Source organism: Panthera leo, chromosome B4, assembly GCF_018350215.1.
Source record: "Panthera leo isolate Ple1 chromosome B4, P.leo_Ple1_pat1.1, whole genome shotgun sequence".
In the NCBI taxonomy this organism is placed as follows: Eukaryota; Metazoa; Chordata; class Mammalia; order Carnivora; family Felidae; genus Panthera; species Panthera leo.
In genome coordinates, this window is record NC_056685.1 from 37,645,411 (window position 1) to 37,663,184 (window position 17,774).

At 50.7% G+C, this 17,774-nt stretch overlaps 1 protein-coding gene across 7 annotated transcripts in view; it reads left to right on the forward strand.

The window, feature by feature from the left end:
* TEAD4 (TEA domain transcription factor 4) overlaps positions 1 to 16,734 on the forward strand; it is a 70,092-nt gene extending 53,358 nt beyond the window's left edge. For 4 of the 7 annotated variants that reach the window (XM_042945525.1, XM_042945523.1, XM_042945527.1 and 1 more), the window contains 3 exons: positions 9,966 to 10,106; positions 11,125 to 11,277; positions 11,401 to 16,734. In XM_042945525.1, the coding sequence (XP_042801459.1) occupies positions 9,966 to 10,106; positions 11,125 to 11,277; positions 11,401 to 11,514 (408 nt within the window). In that variant the 3' untranslated portion in view covers positions 11,515 to 16,734. The remainder of the gene's footprint in view (positions 1 to 9,965; positions 10,107 to 11,124; positions 11,278 to 11,400) is intronic. The other 3 variants (XR_006204652.1, XR_006204653.1, XR_006204654.1) reach the window with 3 other exon arrangements.
* Positions 16,735 to 17,774: the final 1,040 nt, after the last annotated feature.

Here is a 17,774-nt window from a genome sequence, read left to right on the forward strand (position 1 = left end):
TTCTCTAGTACCTCCCTAAGAAAAAAATGTGTGATAGATAAATGTTCTAAGTCTTTGCCTGTTTGAATGCCTGTTTTTGGGGACCAGATCAATAGTTTGGGTAGAGAAACTAGGTCGTAAATCATTTTCCCAGAAAGGATTTGCAAGAATCATTTTTCAATGTGTTGCTCCGTTGTCTTCAAACACTAGTAGTCTCATTATATCCTAATTCTCTATCCTTTGTTGTGCCACTGGGTTTCGTTTTTGTTTTTTATCTCTGAAAAATTTGCATTTTCCTTTCTATCCCTTATGTTCTTAAGTTTCACATTCATGAGCTTTGGGCTGTCTGTGTTTTTACTTTCTAATTTTTAAGCCAGGCACTTTCAATTGTGACATTAGTATTTCTCAATTTGGGGAAATTTACTTATATTGTTTCTTTCCCTCCGTTTGCTCTGTGTTCTTTACCAAGAACCCCTGTTAGTCTAATGTTGGATTTCTTGGACCTATCCTCTATAAGTTTTATAGTTTTTTTGTTGATTTTCCAATTCATCTTCTTGGAGATTTCCTTAACTTTATCTTCTAATTCTTCTAAATTAGTTAAGAGTGTATCTAAGTGTACAGTTCATAAAACCCAAAGTAACAGTGGCATAAAGATGTAGTTTATTTTTCTTTCATGTAAAGTAAGTCGAGATGGACTGTCTAGGCTGGTCCAGCAGCTCCTTGAAATCACTGGGGCCCGTCTCCTTTCCAACTGTCTGCCATACAGAGTGCATGGCTTCTGTCCTCAAGATCATGGCTTTTGGAGTTCCAGCCATCATATTTATCTTCCAGTTCCAGCCATCAGGAAGGAAGAAGCCAACTTCATTCCCTCTATGGAGCCTTCTTGGAAGTCCCACACAGCACCTAATTATGTTGTATGGTTGCACCTAGCTGCAAAGGATCCAGGGAAATGTACTCTTTTGGTGGAGTAAACTGCCATTCTCAATAAAATTAGGGTTCTGTGACTGTAGAAGAAGATGGATGAGTCTTTCAGTTGCTAGTGTGTCATAGTTCAGTTGGTGGCATTTTCCTATCTTAGTCATTCCAAAGATCTTGGCACATCACACAGTTAGTGGTGGATTAGATCAATGGAATATGGTGGCATTCTCTGCACCACCTTCTGTCAGATATTTAACTTTGACCATGACATTTTTAAGAGTTCCTTTTTGTTCTTTGAGTGCATCCTGATCTTGTTTCATGACTACAGTTTTTCTCTTCCTTTCTGGGGATACAAAGTTAGAATCATTTTTTAAGTTTCTTCTCCTTTCTTTGTTTCCTTTTAATCCCTTTTTCTATCTGTTTTGATGTCTATTTTAAGTTGGACAGTTTCCTAAAATGGTCATATTTTTTGGTCCATATATATTTTTAAAAAATTTTTTTAACATTTATTTATTTTTGAGACAGAGAGAGACAGAGCATGAACGGGGGAGGGTCAGAGAGAGAGGGAGACACAGAATCTGAAACAGGCTCCAGGCTCTGAGCGGTCAGCACAGAGCCCGACGCGGGGCTCGAACCCACAGACAGGGAGATCGTGACCTGAGCCGAAGTCGGATGCTCAACCAACTGAGCCACCCAGGCGCCCCTGGTCCATATTTTTTTAATAGCTTTCTTGTCATATAATTCACCTGCCATAACATTCACTGACTTAAAATGTATAGTTCAGTGTTTTCTAGTATATTCACGGAGTTGTGCAGCCAGTCAATTTTAGAACATTTTCATCACCTCCAGAATAAGCCCCATACCCTTTAGCTACCACATCCTATGCTCACTCTCCCAGCCTTAGGCAACCACTAATGCTGTCATTATAGCTTTGACTTTTCTGGACATTTCATATAAATGGAATCATACAATATGTGATCCTTTGTGATTGGCTTCTTTCACTTAACATAATGTTTTCAAGGTTCAGCTGTGTTATAGCATGAATCAGTACTTGGTTCCATTTTATGGCTCACTTAGACTCCGTTGCATGGATATACCAAATTTCGTTTATGTGTTCATCAGTTGGTGAACTTTTGTGTTGTTTCCAACTTTTATGAATAATGCTGCTGTGAACTTCATGACAAGTTTTTGTGTGGCCGTAGGTTTTCATTTCTCTTGGGTAGACACTTGTGGAATTGTTGAGTCATATGGCAACTCTTTGCCTTTTTGAGGAGCTGCCAGACAGTCCCCCAAAGCAGCTGCACCATTTTACATTCCCCCCAGTAGTTGTATGAGGGTCCCAGTTCCTCCAGACCCATGCTGACAATTGATATTTTCTGTGATTATACTCATCCTAGTGGGTATGAAGTGGGATTCCTTGCGGTTTTGATTTGCATTTCTCTGTGCTTGTCATTTTTGTATCTTCTTTGGAGAAATGTTTCTTGAGCTCCTTTGCCCATTTTTAAATTGGATTGTCTTTTATTATGGAGTCATGAGTTTATATATTATACATAGAAGTCCCTTATTAGATGTGCGGTTTGGAGATTTGTCTCCCAGTCTGTCAGCTCTCTTTTCACATTCTTGACAGTGTCCTTTGGAGCACAGAGGGTTTTCATTTTGATGAAGTCTGAAGTTCTTTTGTTGTTTATGCCATGCCCATATTTAATAGTTATTGGGAGCTCTGTGTGCAAGGTCGGACTTGACATCTGTTTTTTTTTTGTTTTTTGTTTTTTTTTAGGAAATCAATAAATGTCAGTATATTTGTTAGACCTTTTTTTTCTTGAGGTGGCTCAGTTTCTCCATAGAAGACTTCTTGAGTTGTGCCCCTGGAAGGGGTATACGTGGTCACTGCATCCGAGGCGTGAGGTAGCAGGAAGGGCTGGGGGGCGCCAAACATTTCTTATGCGGGTTTCACTTAATTCTGTCTTCCCTGTTTGGGCCTGCCCAGGGTCCCTGAAGCCCAAAGCCCTCCTGTTTAATTTCTGAAGATGATTTTTCCCTGGTCTTTTGCTGAAGGGTGGGAGAGGTGGCCCGGAGGCCTAACCATCTTGGTACTGCCTTTCAGTCAGTTCCTTGTGTAGAAGCCTGTCCCTCCCCTGCCCCCACTGTCCTGGTCCCTCCAGGCCAGAGCCACTGAGGCCTTCTCTCAGGCACACCAGCTCACTTCTTATCTCTAAGCCCTCTGGAGGTGCTTTAGGTTATAATTCCTTTTGCTTCCTTTGCCCCCAGGGCTCTTTCTAGCTCTGGCCAGCCTTTAGTCTTGAGTTTGCTGAACTTTCTTGTGGTGTGGTCTTGCCTCCATGCTGGATTGAGAAGATCTAGAAGGAGAAGGTTCTGGATTGACGGGCAATGACTGCCATGGGTGAAGGCAGTGGGGGAAGATAGTGGCACACTTGAGAAAGATTTGCTATCCCTCCTCTTTAGTAATAAGGAATCATTGAAGGGTTTTGAACAGGTGGGAAGTGGCCAGAGTTGTCCTGAGTTGAATAATTAGCCATCCAGACTGGAAGCCAATAGGGTAGGTCAGGCAGGCATGTCAGCCTCTTCAGGACCTCAGCCAGAGAGGCTGACATAGCAGGTTGTCCTCCCTTTTTTTTTTTTCTTTTGTGAGAGAGGGAGAGGGTGCAAGTGAGCAAGGGGCAGAGAGAGAGAGAGAATCCTACGAGGGGCAGAGAGTGGGAGAAAGAGAAGCAGGGCTCACCCAAAGTAGGGCTCGTGCTCACCGATACAGGGCTTGAACTTCCAAACTGTGAGATCATAACCTGAGTGAGGTGAAGTCAGATGCTCAACCGACTGAGCCACCCAGGGACCTGTTCTCCCTTTTTTCAGGAGGGGCTTAGTCCACCTCACTTCCCTTTTTCCTTTCCCTACTCTCCCTTCCAGCTATGACATGGAAATTGGGGCCAAGAGGCTTTGCCATGGGCTACCATTAGCACTGTCACTGTACAGGCAACTCCTGTTCCTGCTGTGTGTCTAGGGAGGCTTCTGGTCTTTTCTTTGGCGAAGGCTGCACCCTCTCTTGAGTCTTCCTCCTCCAGGCCCCCACATCAGTCCAGGCTTAGCCTTGACTTGGAAGAAGGAACTTGGGAAGGTGATTTGTGGCTCCTTCTCAGCACTGGCTCAGTCACCCTGGGGTTGCAATTTCGGATCAAGAGGAAGGCCTAGTTGGCAGGAAGCATTTATGGGAACAGTACCCTGGAGGAGTGAATGGTATATTTGGGGCCTTTTCACTAGTTCCTGTCTTTTAGTCGTAATATTCTGTATTTTTCTAGCCACCATCCAGACGAGGACCATCCTCAGCCTCCCATCTCACAAAGGCAGGGGAGAACTGAGGCATAGAGTAAGCAGGGGCCTGGCTTTAAGACATCCAGCCAGGGTGAGCCTCTTTTCCTTTGGTCGTTCTCGTGATCTACATGTTGTAAGGTAGGTCAGGGCATTTGGTGGACAATCACACCAGGCACTATTCATCACTTTACATATATCAGCATGTTCCATCCTGGCTGCAACCCCAAAGGCAGGTTCAGTTGACAGCCTTACTCTATAGAGGGGAAGCTGAGGCACAGAGAGGTGAAATGGCTTGCCAGGGTCACGAGGATTCACACCCACTGTGTCTCCAGGGTGTGTGCTCGGAACCATGACACTGAGCTGCCCGACCTTACAGAGTGCCTGGGGTGTACCCTGCTCAGGGTCCTGTGCTCCCCCTGTTCCCATTGGAGAAGGCTCTGGATTGCCTAAGAAAGGATCTGCAAGGCCCTGAGGGACAGCAGAGAATGGCGGTGTGGAGATGGCAGACTTAACTGCGCATTTCTTGTAGAGTTGGGCACTTAGGCCTCTTGAGTTTTCTAGAGTCCAGACTTCCCTTCCAGAAAATGAAGAAGATTGTCCTGCCAGAGGTGAGAGTTGGGCAGGTAGGGAAAAGGAATTAGAGTGTTCTTGTCCAACCTTGTGGGCTTGTGGCCCACATCCCCTCCTTCTGATGTTTTGGGGGAGGTAGGAGGCAGGGATTGATGGGAGAAGGGAGGGGTGGAAAAAACCAGCAGGTTCCCCTGTGGCCTCTGCGCTGTGCCCGTGGCTGTGCACATAGCCCCCACTGTGTGGACCTGACATGGACCTTGTCTTCCAAGAGCTCACCTTCCAAGTGGGAGAATCCAGAGCAGATCTCAGGGTCCCGGAACAGTAACCAGGATATAGGGGAGCATGGTGGGCCACAAGTGGGGCCCTTCCAGTGTGCCATGGGAGAGCAGGGGGGCAGCAGTGGGGCCCAGCTGGGCTGTAGAGGCTCTTGTCTCCTTTCTGCCGCTTGAGAACTGTGATGACCTAAGCAGATCTCAGCCTCCCTGGGCCTGTTTCTCTGAACAGTCAGCAGATTTGTTCTTGAGGGCCTGCAGGAGGCTGTCTCTCTGAGGACCCCGATGTGTGAGGGGTCTGCTGGCACTGAAGGGAGGCTGTGTGCCTGCCTTGCCCCTGCCCCTTGCCTGAGCCCCTAGAGCCAGGCCCTCTCTGAAGGCCAGACACTTGGTCAGGGTGAGGACGGGTGAAATCGGAGATGGGGGCATGGCAGCAGCCAGGGCACCTTGGCAGCCATCTGGTCCCTCCTGGGTGGGGAGGGCAGAGCCACCAGGGAGTACAAATCTGTGATGGGGGAAAATAAATGCTCCTGTTTGCTAACCATGAGACTTTTGGTCAGCCATGGGGTCCTCACAGCCAGCTCTGGCGTTCCCAGCCATCTGGAATTCTCTTCTCCTGCCCACTTGCCTGGCCGCTCCCTCCCCTGCTGTGAGCTGCTGTGAGACCAACCACACACAGTTAGGAGAGCTGAGCAGACAAGGAAACAAAGCCCCCTCCCCCAAAGCCTCCCTTTCTTCTCCAGCCTGGCAGTGTTCTTCTGGTCCAGCCTAGGCCTTGACTGTGCATGCTGGGGAGCTGATCAGGGTCTGCTTGGAGGAGGACTTTAATACCCCCAACCCAGCCTCCTAGCCCACCCCCCGTTGAAAGTTACTGTTCTTTGATGGGATTGCGGTATTAGTTCCTAGGCTCATGGCTGCCGGGACAAATCATTTCCAGCTGGAGCTGGCATCTGGGTGCAGGAGGGGTTGAGTTGTGAGGCTGTGCTCTGTTGGATGTGACATGCACGGTCTAGAGCAGGGACTGAGAAGCTGAATCCCTCCCTCCTTCCCCACAACACAGGAGACCAGCTGAGGCCACCTCTGTCCTTGGGGCGGGGGAGAGAGGACTCTTAGACACTGATGGTTGTTAACACCAGTCTGTAAATTGAAAATGTTGGGCAGAGGTGAGCTGAGGCCTTGGAGGGAGGCGAGTACCCCAGACTGGTCCGCATCCCAGCCTGCTGCTCCCTTTGGGCCCTGACATTTCTCTCAGGCACATACCAGCACATGACAATGAATCTGAGCCCCTCTGGCCCCCACTCCTGGGCTGCGGCTGTCTCGGCTCATCTGTCAGTCACCCGATCCCCCACACCTGTTCCAGGCCCCGCCTGGGCTGCCCACCCGCATCACAGCTATGAATAGGGTGAAGGGAGGGGAGCATGGGGGCACTCAGAGGGCAGGAGGGCGAGGGGGGGCAGTCTTCCTCTTAGGCTGAGAAAGGTAAGCCATGCTTATTAGAGTAAGGGGGAATGTAAGGGTGGACAGGAAGTGCCTGAAGTGTGGCTGCAGGAGGGGGTGGGGTAGTAACTAGGAGGATGGGGCACTGAGGGCTAGAGGGGGTGCTGAGAGTGGGTTGTCTGTGTCCCCGGCTGCCTCTCCAGGATCCGTGCAGCATAATCACAGGGCAGGTCCCGGGGCAGACTTTGGATGGTCATTGGCGGGATGTTTATCTCTCTCCCACTACCTCCTTAGCTCTCTCCCTCTTTCTCTGTCCTCTCTACCACTCAAAACACCATCGCATTTATCCTACTTGCTGTCCTACGAGTTCCAAATTCCTTGACAGCAGAGACAATGTCTCAGCCTCTCTGAGCCCCAACCCCCTTGGCTGTGCTGGGGGCGGGGAGCAGGATAAAGTGGGTGACCGAGAGATGGAAGGGCCAGGTGAGTGGAGGGCTCTGACCAAGACCTGGGACAGAGGAGGGTGCGGAGGTTGCAGGGGGAGGTTGGCAGGGGTGGGGTGGGGTGGGAGGTGTGGGGCTCATCTCTCTCCCCGCTCAGTGCCACCGAAAGGTGAGAGGTTGAACAGCCACACGTGGCCTTTGTTACAGGCACACCTCACACCAGGTATGGTCCAAACCCTGGGAGAGCTTAGTCCTTGCTGGCAGGGTGCCTACCATCTGGAAGGGGCCACGGCCATCCGAACAGATCCTACCAGCACAAGGTGATGAAGGGCATGTCACGTCCAGGGCACTGCAGGGGTGCTAGGCAGCCATGACCTTTGTGTGCTGGGAAGAACCAGGGAGGGATTGGACCAGTCCTGCCCAGCCATGGTGCACAGCATTCTTTTAGGTGACATATGAATAAATATTTCTTCTTTAGTAGTCATGCTGTTGTTATTACATGTATCAGAAAAAATAGAATCCCTGACTGATTTCATGGGTATTATTGCTTACTTAGCATGGAGTTAGGGAACGAGTTGATTTAAGAGAAACCAGTAGGGGCATGGTAAGGCCTGTGGTAGGTGGGACACACGTACCCGTTAATCAAGAGGAGGCTGGCAGGGGCTATAGTCTGAGTGCTACTATCTTATGCCCTGGCCTTGCCACTTGGCTGGCACCCATCATCCCGTATTCGGGTGCCTGCCCTCCCGGGCAGCCGGGCTTCCTGCCAGCTCTTTTTCACACTTCTGCCCTGCGCTAAAAGCTGCAGCATACTTTGAGCAAACTGTTCCTTTTTAAAGAAGTCTGGCAAACTTCGTCTCCCAGGAGGAGCATGTGACTTAGCAGGGAAAATAGCTGGATTTTGAGCCCAGTTCACCTTATACTTAACTGCAAAGCTTTGGGCCAGTCCCAGCTGCCGTCAGTGTGCAACCCACCGAGGCCTGGTCCACCCCAGCCAGGACTCGGGCCCTCTCTCTTGCCGGGCCCCATCCCCACCACAGAGTACTGAGACAGGCCAGCCCGGGGGCGGGACGGGGGGTGTTCACAACACTGCTGTTTATTTCAGAGGCTGAGCATTGACTTGAATGTAGCCGTAATTCCTTTTTTTCCTGTCTTCCCAGTGGCCTCATTAAAACCATCACAGACTACACTAAACATATGCCATTCTATTCAACATGAAAACACCCTTTTTTCTTTTTCTCATCATAAAAGGAACACATCCACATTCTGTTCCATAACCATAACCTGCTTTTTTTTTTTTCACTTAACAATTGTTGTAGTCAATTCACAATAGTAAATACAGGTCCTTCTCAACAGTTTTTGTGGCTACATAATATTTCTGTTGTGCCGTAAGACATTCAATGCCCTCCACCAGTCTAGAGAATGTTCTTGTTCTTGGAAAATTTCTTTCCCCAAAGTAGAGAAAAATAATGACTGAGCTTCCCCTAATGGCCAGTAACAGAACTGCCTGTGCCTGGCTCTAAATGGTGCCAGAGGCTTCCTGGGGTTCTGGGGATCCCCTTATTTTGTGCAGAAGAGTCCTTGGTGTCAGGATCTAGACACCAAGGGTCTAGAGCTTCTACTGCATCCGCAGGGCTCACTCTGAGTCCAGCTTGGCAGTGATTTCAGATAAGTGTGTAGGCGGGACGAGAGGCTCCACCCTCAGAATGAACCTTTTTAAATCTGTGCATTTGTTCTGGGTCCTAAGTGGCTCTGTTAGCACCCCTGGTTCGGATGGAATGATTTGATGTGGGGCCTAAGTTCTGGGGATAGGGACCCCCAAGTGGTTCAGGGCTTCTGAAATACAGTTCTTGCCTCAGAGTCTCCAAGGCACTGAATTATCTCATCCAGTGTCTCCCTTCCTGTCCTGTAACTCTGCCAGATTTGGGTAAGCACTGGAGTCGGAGCCTGAAGACCTGGGACCCATCCCTTGTCAGCTGTGTGGTGTTGGGCAGGGCCTGTGGTCAGGGAGCCTCACTGATCAGACCGAGGCCGAGATCCGTGTGTGAAATCAGGAATCTTACTCCACCTTTTCTAATCAACCCAACATCAAGCAGATGCTTCGGGCTCTGCTTTCAGGAGGGGAGGAAAAGCTGTGTGTTGGAGAATAGCAAGAAGCTGATCTAGAGGACCAGAGGCTCACAAGCCAGGCTGGAGAGTGAGAGCAGTGTTCTCTGATGGCAAGGGGCTCGGTGAGAGGGTTTTAACTATGGGGTGATGCAATCAGACTTGTTTTTCGGAGAGAACTCTGAGAAGTTAGAGAATGAACCAGAGGGAAGAAGACTGGTGTTGGGATTAGTCTGGAGGCTGAAACAGAGATGTAAGAAGGTCAAGGGTAGCTAGACTCAGTAATGCTGTAGAGATGGGTGAGAGGCCAACCCCCAGAGCCATTTCCAAAAGAGCATTGGCAGGGTCCAGTGGCCAGCTGGACTGGAGGATGAGACATAGTCAAGTCCCAGCTTCTCCTCCATGTACCAGCACCCCCTCCCACTCTCCACTCTGCCAGTCTCCCATTCTGGCTTTCTGTTCCCACGCTTACTTCACCATTAGGATGGACTCTGGAGAGGATCTGATAAATTCATACTAAAATAGAAATGACTGATATAGATTCAGATGTTTGCAGTTTAACAAGAGCAGAGCCTTAGACTATAGGACTTGAAGTCCTAAGGACAAAATTGGGGGCCCCACCTGCTGGGTGTGTTGGTGCCTAAATGGGTAGCAGAGGCCTGAAACTAACACAGGTGCCAGTGTTCTCTTTTTCCATTGTTTAGACAACACAACCTGATCTTATACCAGGCCTGGATATGGAGAAAGGTGGAAGCTTTCCAAGATCCTACTGTCCAAGTTCTTTTTAGGCCCTCCTGATGTCTTCCCTGGCCCTAGAACCTGGACTGTGGCCCCAGGCTTCTTTCTGACTCTACCCCTTGTGGAGCCCCTGCTGACTCACCTGTCCACTGCTTGTCTTCCCTGTGTCTTCCTCCAGGCAGACCTCAACACCAACATCGAGGATGAAGGCAGCTCCTTCTACGGAGTCTCCAGCCAATATGAGAGTCCGGAGAACATGATAATCACTTGCTCCACCAAGGTCTGCTCCTTCGGCAAGCAGGTGGTAGAGAAAGTGGAGGTAGGAGCCCTCCCCATATGTTTGTTAAACCAGGCCCCTTGCTGCTTCAGGTTGGCCTTCATCCCTGTCCCCCCCACCCCACCTCTTTCCCCAGATTTGTGTGAGTCAGTGAGCTCTTCCCCTCATAAATAAGTCTGTTACCTATTGGCAACCCACCTCATGTCAAACACAGACGCTGGGCTGGCACCAGGGAAGAGACAGTGCCCCCCATCCCAAGGCTTGTCAGCCCTGGCTGCACCTTCGGTCATCTGGGGACTTTGGAAACACACCAGTGCCTGAACCCCACTCCACAGCAATAGTAGTTTATAAGATGCTCTTCCAGTTATTTTTTTTTTTAATTTTTTTTTTAACGTTTATTTATTTTTGAGACAGAGAGAGACAGAGCATGAATGGGGGAGGGTCACAGAGAGAGGGAGACACAGAATCTGAAACAGGCTCCAGGCTCTGAGCTGTCAGCACAGAGCCTGACGCGGGGCTCGAATCCACGGACCGTGAGATCATGACCTGAGCCGAAGTCGGACGCTTAACCGACCGAGCCACCCAGGCGCCCCTCTTCCAGTTATTTTTAAATAAAATTTTATTTTAAGATAATTATGGTTCCACACGCAATGCAATTGTAACCCCATGTACCCTTAATCGGGCAACATCTTGCATAACTAGAGCATAATATTGGCCACCAGAAAATTGACATTGATGCAGCCCAGCAATCCGGTTCGGGTGTCACCTGTTTACATGCTGTCATTTGTGCACGTTAGCGTGTGTTAGTGTGGAGTCAGGACTGAGTCATCGCTCTGTCCCATCTCGCCCAGTGCCGCTACACTCAATGCTCCTTCCTCCCGTACCTGGCCTGCCTATCACTGAGGGAGGAGGGGGGCTCTGTTCTCAAGGGCCTCCAGGCCTCCTGCCTTTTCTTCCTACTTGAGAGTGAGTGGGTCATGGAGCTTCCCTGTGGAGTTGGGCCTGGGCTGGAGGTGGTCCAAAGAGATTCTAAGCCTCCGCTGCTCCCTGGGTCCTGCAGACCGAGTATGCCCGCTATGAGAATGGCCACTACTCATACCGCATTCATCGGTCCCCACTCTGCGAGTACATGATCAATTTCATCCATAAGCTGAAGCACCTGCCCGAGAAATACATGATGAACAGCGTGCTGGAGAACTTCACCATCCTGCAGGTGTGTGTGTGTGTGGAGGGGACAGGGGCCCCGCACGTGTGGGGTGGGAGCGGATCGGTAGGTAGAGCAATTGGCATGCCCTTGTTTGGGGCTCACCTTTTTCATCTTTTTCATCACTTGCAGGTGGTCACCAACAGAGACACGCAGGAGACCTTGCTGTGCGTTGCTTATGTCTTTGAGGTGTCAGCCAGCGAGCACGGGGCTCAGCACCATATCTACCGGCTGGTGAAAGAATAAGAGACTCAGGGAGCAGGGAGGGGGGAAGTGACATCGTGTGTGCAGGGACATGGGGAGGGGATCTGTGGGGGCGGCCCCTGAAGTGCCAGGAGAGCTGAGAGGTCATGACTCTTCCTATCCAGGAACAAACTGTGCCTGAACCTGCAATGCCCAATCCCAAATAAACCCAAGATGGTGTGTATTTTCAGAGGACCTGATCTGGCTGTATGAGCCTCGGGAGGGACTGTGGGAGAAGGGGAACCGACTGGGAAGCAGGCCAGAAGCAGTTCCCGAAATCCCCAGTGGACTCAGCCAGGAACGTCGCCAGATGCTGAAGCTCAAGATAGGATGGCTCCTCTGCTGCTATCGAGTCCTGCACTGTGCTGCTGGCCACCCTGGGAGGCCCGAGGATAGGCTCGCGGGTTCTCTGTTCCTCCTCTGCTGTCATCGAGCCCTGCACTGTGCTGCTGGCCACCCTGGGAGGCCTGAGGATAGGCTTGTGGGTTCTGTGCATATCCATGTGTGCACGTGCGGGACTTGTGCACGGCCCTGGCCACCTCTGTTGCCCCTTCCCCAGCACAGTTAGCAGGGAGGCTTGGTCCAGCCCGGGGGCTGGATTTGGGGTGTGGAGGTGACAGTTGTTGGAAAGGTTGGAAGGGGACACAGCCAGAGCTCTCTAGATAGTTTCTATCCGTCCATCCCCAGTGGGCATAGATTCCATGGTCATGCTGGCTGCTTCGGAGTAGCTGTCGCAGATCATAGGAGCTTGAGACAGGGAGGGTGAGAGGGGTGGCATGGAAGCCAGCCTGCAGAGTTTAGGTGGTGAGGCTGGTATCACACAGCATCCTTTGTGGGGGGTGAAGGCCAAGAAAATGGGTCAGAGGTCTGCAGTGCACCAGTGGTCTCTGAGACCACACAGTTCTGATGATCTGTGAGTCCTCCCTGGGCTCCCCTCCACCCCCAGCCGGGGTGCCTGCTGGGTGGTGACTGCCTCGGAGTCAGTCCAGACTGTCCACTCCCTCCCCAGACAGTAGTAGTTTCTGTACTCCCTGTGGGTGGAGGAGGGGGGTGAAACCCTCTCTGGGCCTTGAGGGAACCAGTGAAGGGTTCCCTGGTTCATCTCTTTTGAGAAGTGCATGGGCTTAGGGTTTTGGTGGTCCTGGCTTCAGTCCTGGTATTTTTTAGCTGTCTGACCTTGGGCAAATTTCTCTACCTGTCTGAGCCTTAGTGTCCTTTGCTCTCTCTAAAAGGGAAGGCAATAGTACCTACCTTAGAAGGCCTTAGTGAGAAAGAGAGCTAATGTCTATAAAAGTGCCTGGTGCAAGATGCACTAATTAAGTGTTGTTAATTAGTTTATCCCTCCCTTCCTTCAGGGGGGCCTGGGCCTGGCTCTTTGCTGCCATCTAGTGGCCCTCTGTTATCATCCACAGCAGGAACCACAATTCCAGCAACCTGGAGCAGAAGGGGAAGAAGATTCAACCTACCAGTGTTTACTTTGTGTCCAGCACTCAGGGAGATATATTATGGGAATACAAAAGTGAGTAAAATAGCATTTAGGAGGTGTTATGGTGGTTAGGATCAAGGGCTCGAGTCAAACAGCTAGGATTGGAATCCTGGCACTCAGCCACTGACTAGCTATGTGACCTTGGGGGGCAAGTTACTTAATGTCACTATGCCTCAGTTTCCCCATCTGTAAAATGGGTATAATAAGAGTACCTACCTCGTATACGTAGAGTGCCTAGCATAGTGCCGAGCACATAAGTATGTTTGATAAATATACATTATTATTCATAGCAGGAGCTCGCAATCTAAAAAGCCAGATTGGATAACTCTTAAGTGGGGTTGGCTGGTCCTCACAGAAACTGGAGTTCAGAGATGGTAGAGAGCAGGGTGTGGAAGATCCAGGGAAGAGGTTGCGATTGAGAGGGGCTGCCCCTTAAAGGGTTTAGATAAGCAATGTTTAGATCAGCAGATAGGATGAGGGCTGGCCAGTGCTCCAGATGGGGAAAAGAAGCTGGCTATCCAGTTTTCTACCTCACAGGCCAGGACTGCCACTTCTCATCAAGAAGCAACTTTAAGCAGACGCCTCTGGACGGCTGCTAGACCTCGTGCCAAGTTACATAACTGCACTCTATGCGGGGCCGGCTCGCATCAAAAGATGTGATGTGGAGGTGGGGCCTGGGGTCCGGGAGTGTCTGAGCAGACCACGTGTGCTCACGTGTCCGTGGGCGGGTTTGTGTGAGCCTGTCCCACCCCACCCCTAGTCACTGTCACAAGCCTTGCCCTCTCCCCGCATCTTTCCCCTCAGGCTATTTGGATAAGGGGCACCTTATGCCTACACTTCTAGCTTGACTGTGAACCTCTAGGTAAATATGCAGGAAGGATGTGTGAGCAGCCTCTTGGCCGTGGCACAAATGCACGAGTCAAGGAGATGATCTTTTGTGTTATGGGTGGAAAGGAGTCAGTGCAGGTGTGGGGGCCAAGTGTTGGCTGTGCATTTTCCCTTTTCTTTATGACCTGACCTCAGTAGCTTAATGGAAAGTCATGTACTTACAGCCGTAAGTTCCAGGCCAGTCAGCCACAGGAATGCAGACGTAGGTGCCTTTCCCCTGGTGCAGTGCAGACTGCGGCCATGCGGGCAAGTGGGAGCCCTGGCCTGGCCCGCCTCTCCTGCTAGGCATCTCTGACACTGACTGCCCTGCGGCCCGAGGTGGGTGCCCTTCCTTGCCTTTCGGCCTTGGCACCAAATGTTCCCCTGGCCAGTTGTGCCCTGCCCTTCTCCCACTGGAGAACTGTTACATTCTTCAGGAGCTGGTGTGCACTCACCCCTTCTCATGCAGAAGGGTTAGCCACACCTGCCCTTATGCGGCAGAAGCCTTCTATTCCTGACCCCTTGGACACCTGTGACATGGTACCAGAACATAGGCACCCTGTCACCTCTTCTAATCCTCACCCAGTGGGTATTGTGCTGTCCCCCTTTGAAAGATGAGGAAAGGGGCACAGAGAAGTAAACTAACTTGCTTAGAGTATTAATGCATTTTTTTCATTCAGTTAGCAAATATTTACTTAATTTCTGCTCTGTGCCAGGCACTGGGAACATATCACTGACCAAGACAGATGCGGTCCCTGGGGAGCTTACATTTCATTGAGGAGGGAAACAAAGCACATAACAGGATGTGCAGACCATGGCAAGTGCTTTCACGGCAGTGAGGGGTGCTGAGAGTCACTGGGAAAGCCTCTCCCGCCCGGGGAAGGTGAGGGAAGGCATTCTGAGTAGAGGCAGGGAGGTTTGGGTGCAGGGCAGGTGCAGAGAGGAGGTGTGTGCCAGGTACAGAGAGCAAGAGCTGCACAGGCTAAGGTACGGAGGCAGCAGGGGCTAGATCCTGGTCGGGCCAGCCGCCCAGACTGGGGTGGGGGCCAGGGTGGGGGCCAGGCAATCCAACTTCCTCCGCAGCCCAACACCCCCTTGCTGGGCAAGGTCTTTGGGTTTTACTCCTTGTGAAGGGAGATCCTGGAAGTGTTTGAAACAAGCAGTAAATATTTTTGGTCTTTAATCTTTGCCTTTTTTTTTTAGAAATAAATGGTGGAGCTGCTGTGGACCACAGAGAAGCACATGTAATTGTCTGCTTCTGAGTCTGTCTTTTCTCTTAGACTCAGCTTCTGTGGGTGGAGACTGTAGCTTCCTTGGTCTGTTGCTTTCTGTAAACCAAACACCACATCTGGAACATAGCAGGTGCTCAGTAAGCATGTGCTGAAGGAGTGCACACATACAAGGCAATGTGATCCTTGCCATTGGGGCCTGGGAGGTGAGTGAGGGCTCTGAGCCCTCTGGACCCCTTTGCCCTCTCAACACATCTAGAGGTAGCAGGGAGCGTCACTGAGATAGGGACGTGGAAACAGACCTCCTGTCTCCTGGCGTCTGACAGTGACTGAGCAGATTGCCTCAGGGGCCCCCAGTGAACTTCCATAGAGTGAGATGATCTTCCTAATGAGAGAAACTCACACAGAAGGACCTTAGGGTGCATGTGCATGCATGTGCGTGTGGATACCAACTCTGCCCTTTTGGGACTAAAGCCAGTGGAGTAAGGATCAGTGGCGGCTGTATCAGGCTGCTCATAGACTGTTTGTGCTTAATCCATCACTTGTGCCCTCTAACCAGCTGTAGGCTTCAGAGGACAGTGGGCAGGGTGAGAACGGGCTGGAAGTAGGAGGGCAGGCATTTCATATAAGCAGGGTTGGGGGCAGCAGGGAGCTCCTGACAGTCTGCAGCATTGGGCCTGGTGCAGGGCTCCCAGCTCACCTGGGCTGAGTCTGCACAGAGGGGGAATGTGTGAAAGAGCAGTGGTGTGTTTTACCCCAGGGGCAGTTATGCCCAGTGACCACTGTGTTTGACTCTTACATTGTCTGTTATGTCCGCTCCAAAAATGAAAACAAAGAGCTTTTCCCCAAAGAGTTCAATCTCTATGTAAGTTGTTCTTAAGAACTAAAACCCTAGAGCCAGGTTGCTGGAGGGCCAAATTGACTGCTTCTAAGTTATGTGATCTTGGGCAAACAGCTTACCCTCTCAGAGCCTTCATAACCCTATTTGTGAAATGGGAAGAAAATGGCTCTGACTTTAGGTTGCTATCAGCAGAAAGGTGACAGAGTATATGTGAAGGAGTAGCACTGTGCCTAGCTCACGCGAGCACTCAGTGAGTGGTCATAACTTAGGTATATTAAAGCCTGCACTGACTGTTCTTCCCACCAGGAAAGCGCACGCGCGTGCGTTTAGGGGGGAGAAAAGCTCTGCTCTAATTTCTCCCAGAGCCCATAAGGAGGCCAGGGGCTCTTAGTTTAGTGGGAACTGTCCAGCACAGACACAATGCTTAGAGTTTCATCCTCAGGCCTCAGAAATGGTCAAGGAAGTGTTCTTAAATGAGGAAAATAACTTTGTGGCCCATGAGGGGAAGGAGACCCCAAGGAAGGGTCTCGAAAGGGAGCACAGAACAAATGGTGGGCTAAGAGACTGTCCAGAATTTAGATTTACTTCCCAAGAGAGGATGGGGGAGGTGGTCCGGCCCCTTTGCAGAAGGCTGGAGCCCAATGGGTGGAAATGGCTAAAGGTCTTTTTATTTTTAAGCTCATGGATGTCTAATATTCAACTTTAAGGGTTTTCTTTTTTTTTTTTTTTTTTTTGTATTTTTGCTATGTAACCCCCCTTTGTGTCCCCAAATCTTCAGTAAAGTCTGCTACATACACAAAGGCCTTTGTGCGAGTGATTTCTTTTTATGGAATTGAGAGAGTCCCATCTGTGAATAGAGCCCCAAAACAGCAGCAGCAGGTTGGGGCCACAGAGGCAGCATAAACTGAACCGTGTCAGTGGAAGCAGGAATTCAGAGCCCACGTGAGCCGCCTCCAGCCAGCCCAGTCCCTCCCAAGAGAATAGAAAGCCCTTAGGGGTGCTTGCAAACGGGGTAAAGTTCAAGCCTGTGCCGTTGGGCTAGCAGAGCACAAGAGCCTTGGCTGCCAGCCGCGTTTCATAAATGCCTCACCAACGCCTAAGTGAGGAGGTTCTGGCGCCAGGTTCTGTGAGCACTGCAGTTTTAGAAGCAGAGTGTTAGGTGCTTAATAAACAACAAAAGGACACAAAAACCACAGGATTTGAAGAGTGGTCAAAATGAGAGCTTCAGGCAGGGGCTGGCTGGCTGTGGTTCCTGGCTTGGCATGTTAGGAACGTGATTTTAGCCCTTGACCCGAGAGTGCGCAGACCCACAGGACCGGCTTGCTGACCGAAATCGAAACAGCGTGACTGATAGGTCGAGTGCCACTTCATTGGTTCACATGGAGCAGCACCACGCCCAGGTCATGGGACTACTTGTCTGCTAGTCGCGCATGCTTTCCTCGGCGGGAAACCAGGCCACTTGCACACGGTGGTTTGTGCATACGTTCAAGCAGGGAGTTGGGCGAGCCTCGAGGAACGTGTACACCAATGTGAGAGTCTGGTGCCCCGTCTCCACTTTGGGGACCTGGCTTCTCCCAAGAAATCCTCTTCTCTGGACACTAGTGCAAGATGGCTCCTTCTGTGTCACCATGAGCCCCATTACATCATGCTGAAAGTTGGCGGGCTTGTGCAGCCATTCCTCATGGGGGTCATTCTGAAGCCCTCTTGGTGGTCATTCTGAAGCCCTCTTGGTGGTAAGCGGGCGGTCTCGCCTCACTGGCAGGGCCTGCTGGTCAGCCTCTGGATCCGTGGGCTGCCCCCGCGTCTGGGCGCTGCTCTCCCGTCCTTTGGTCTGGTGGCT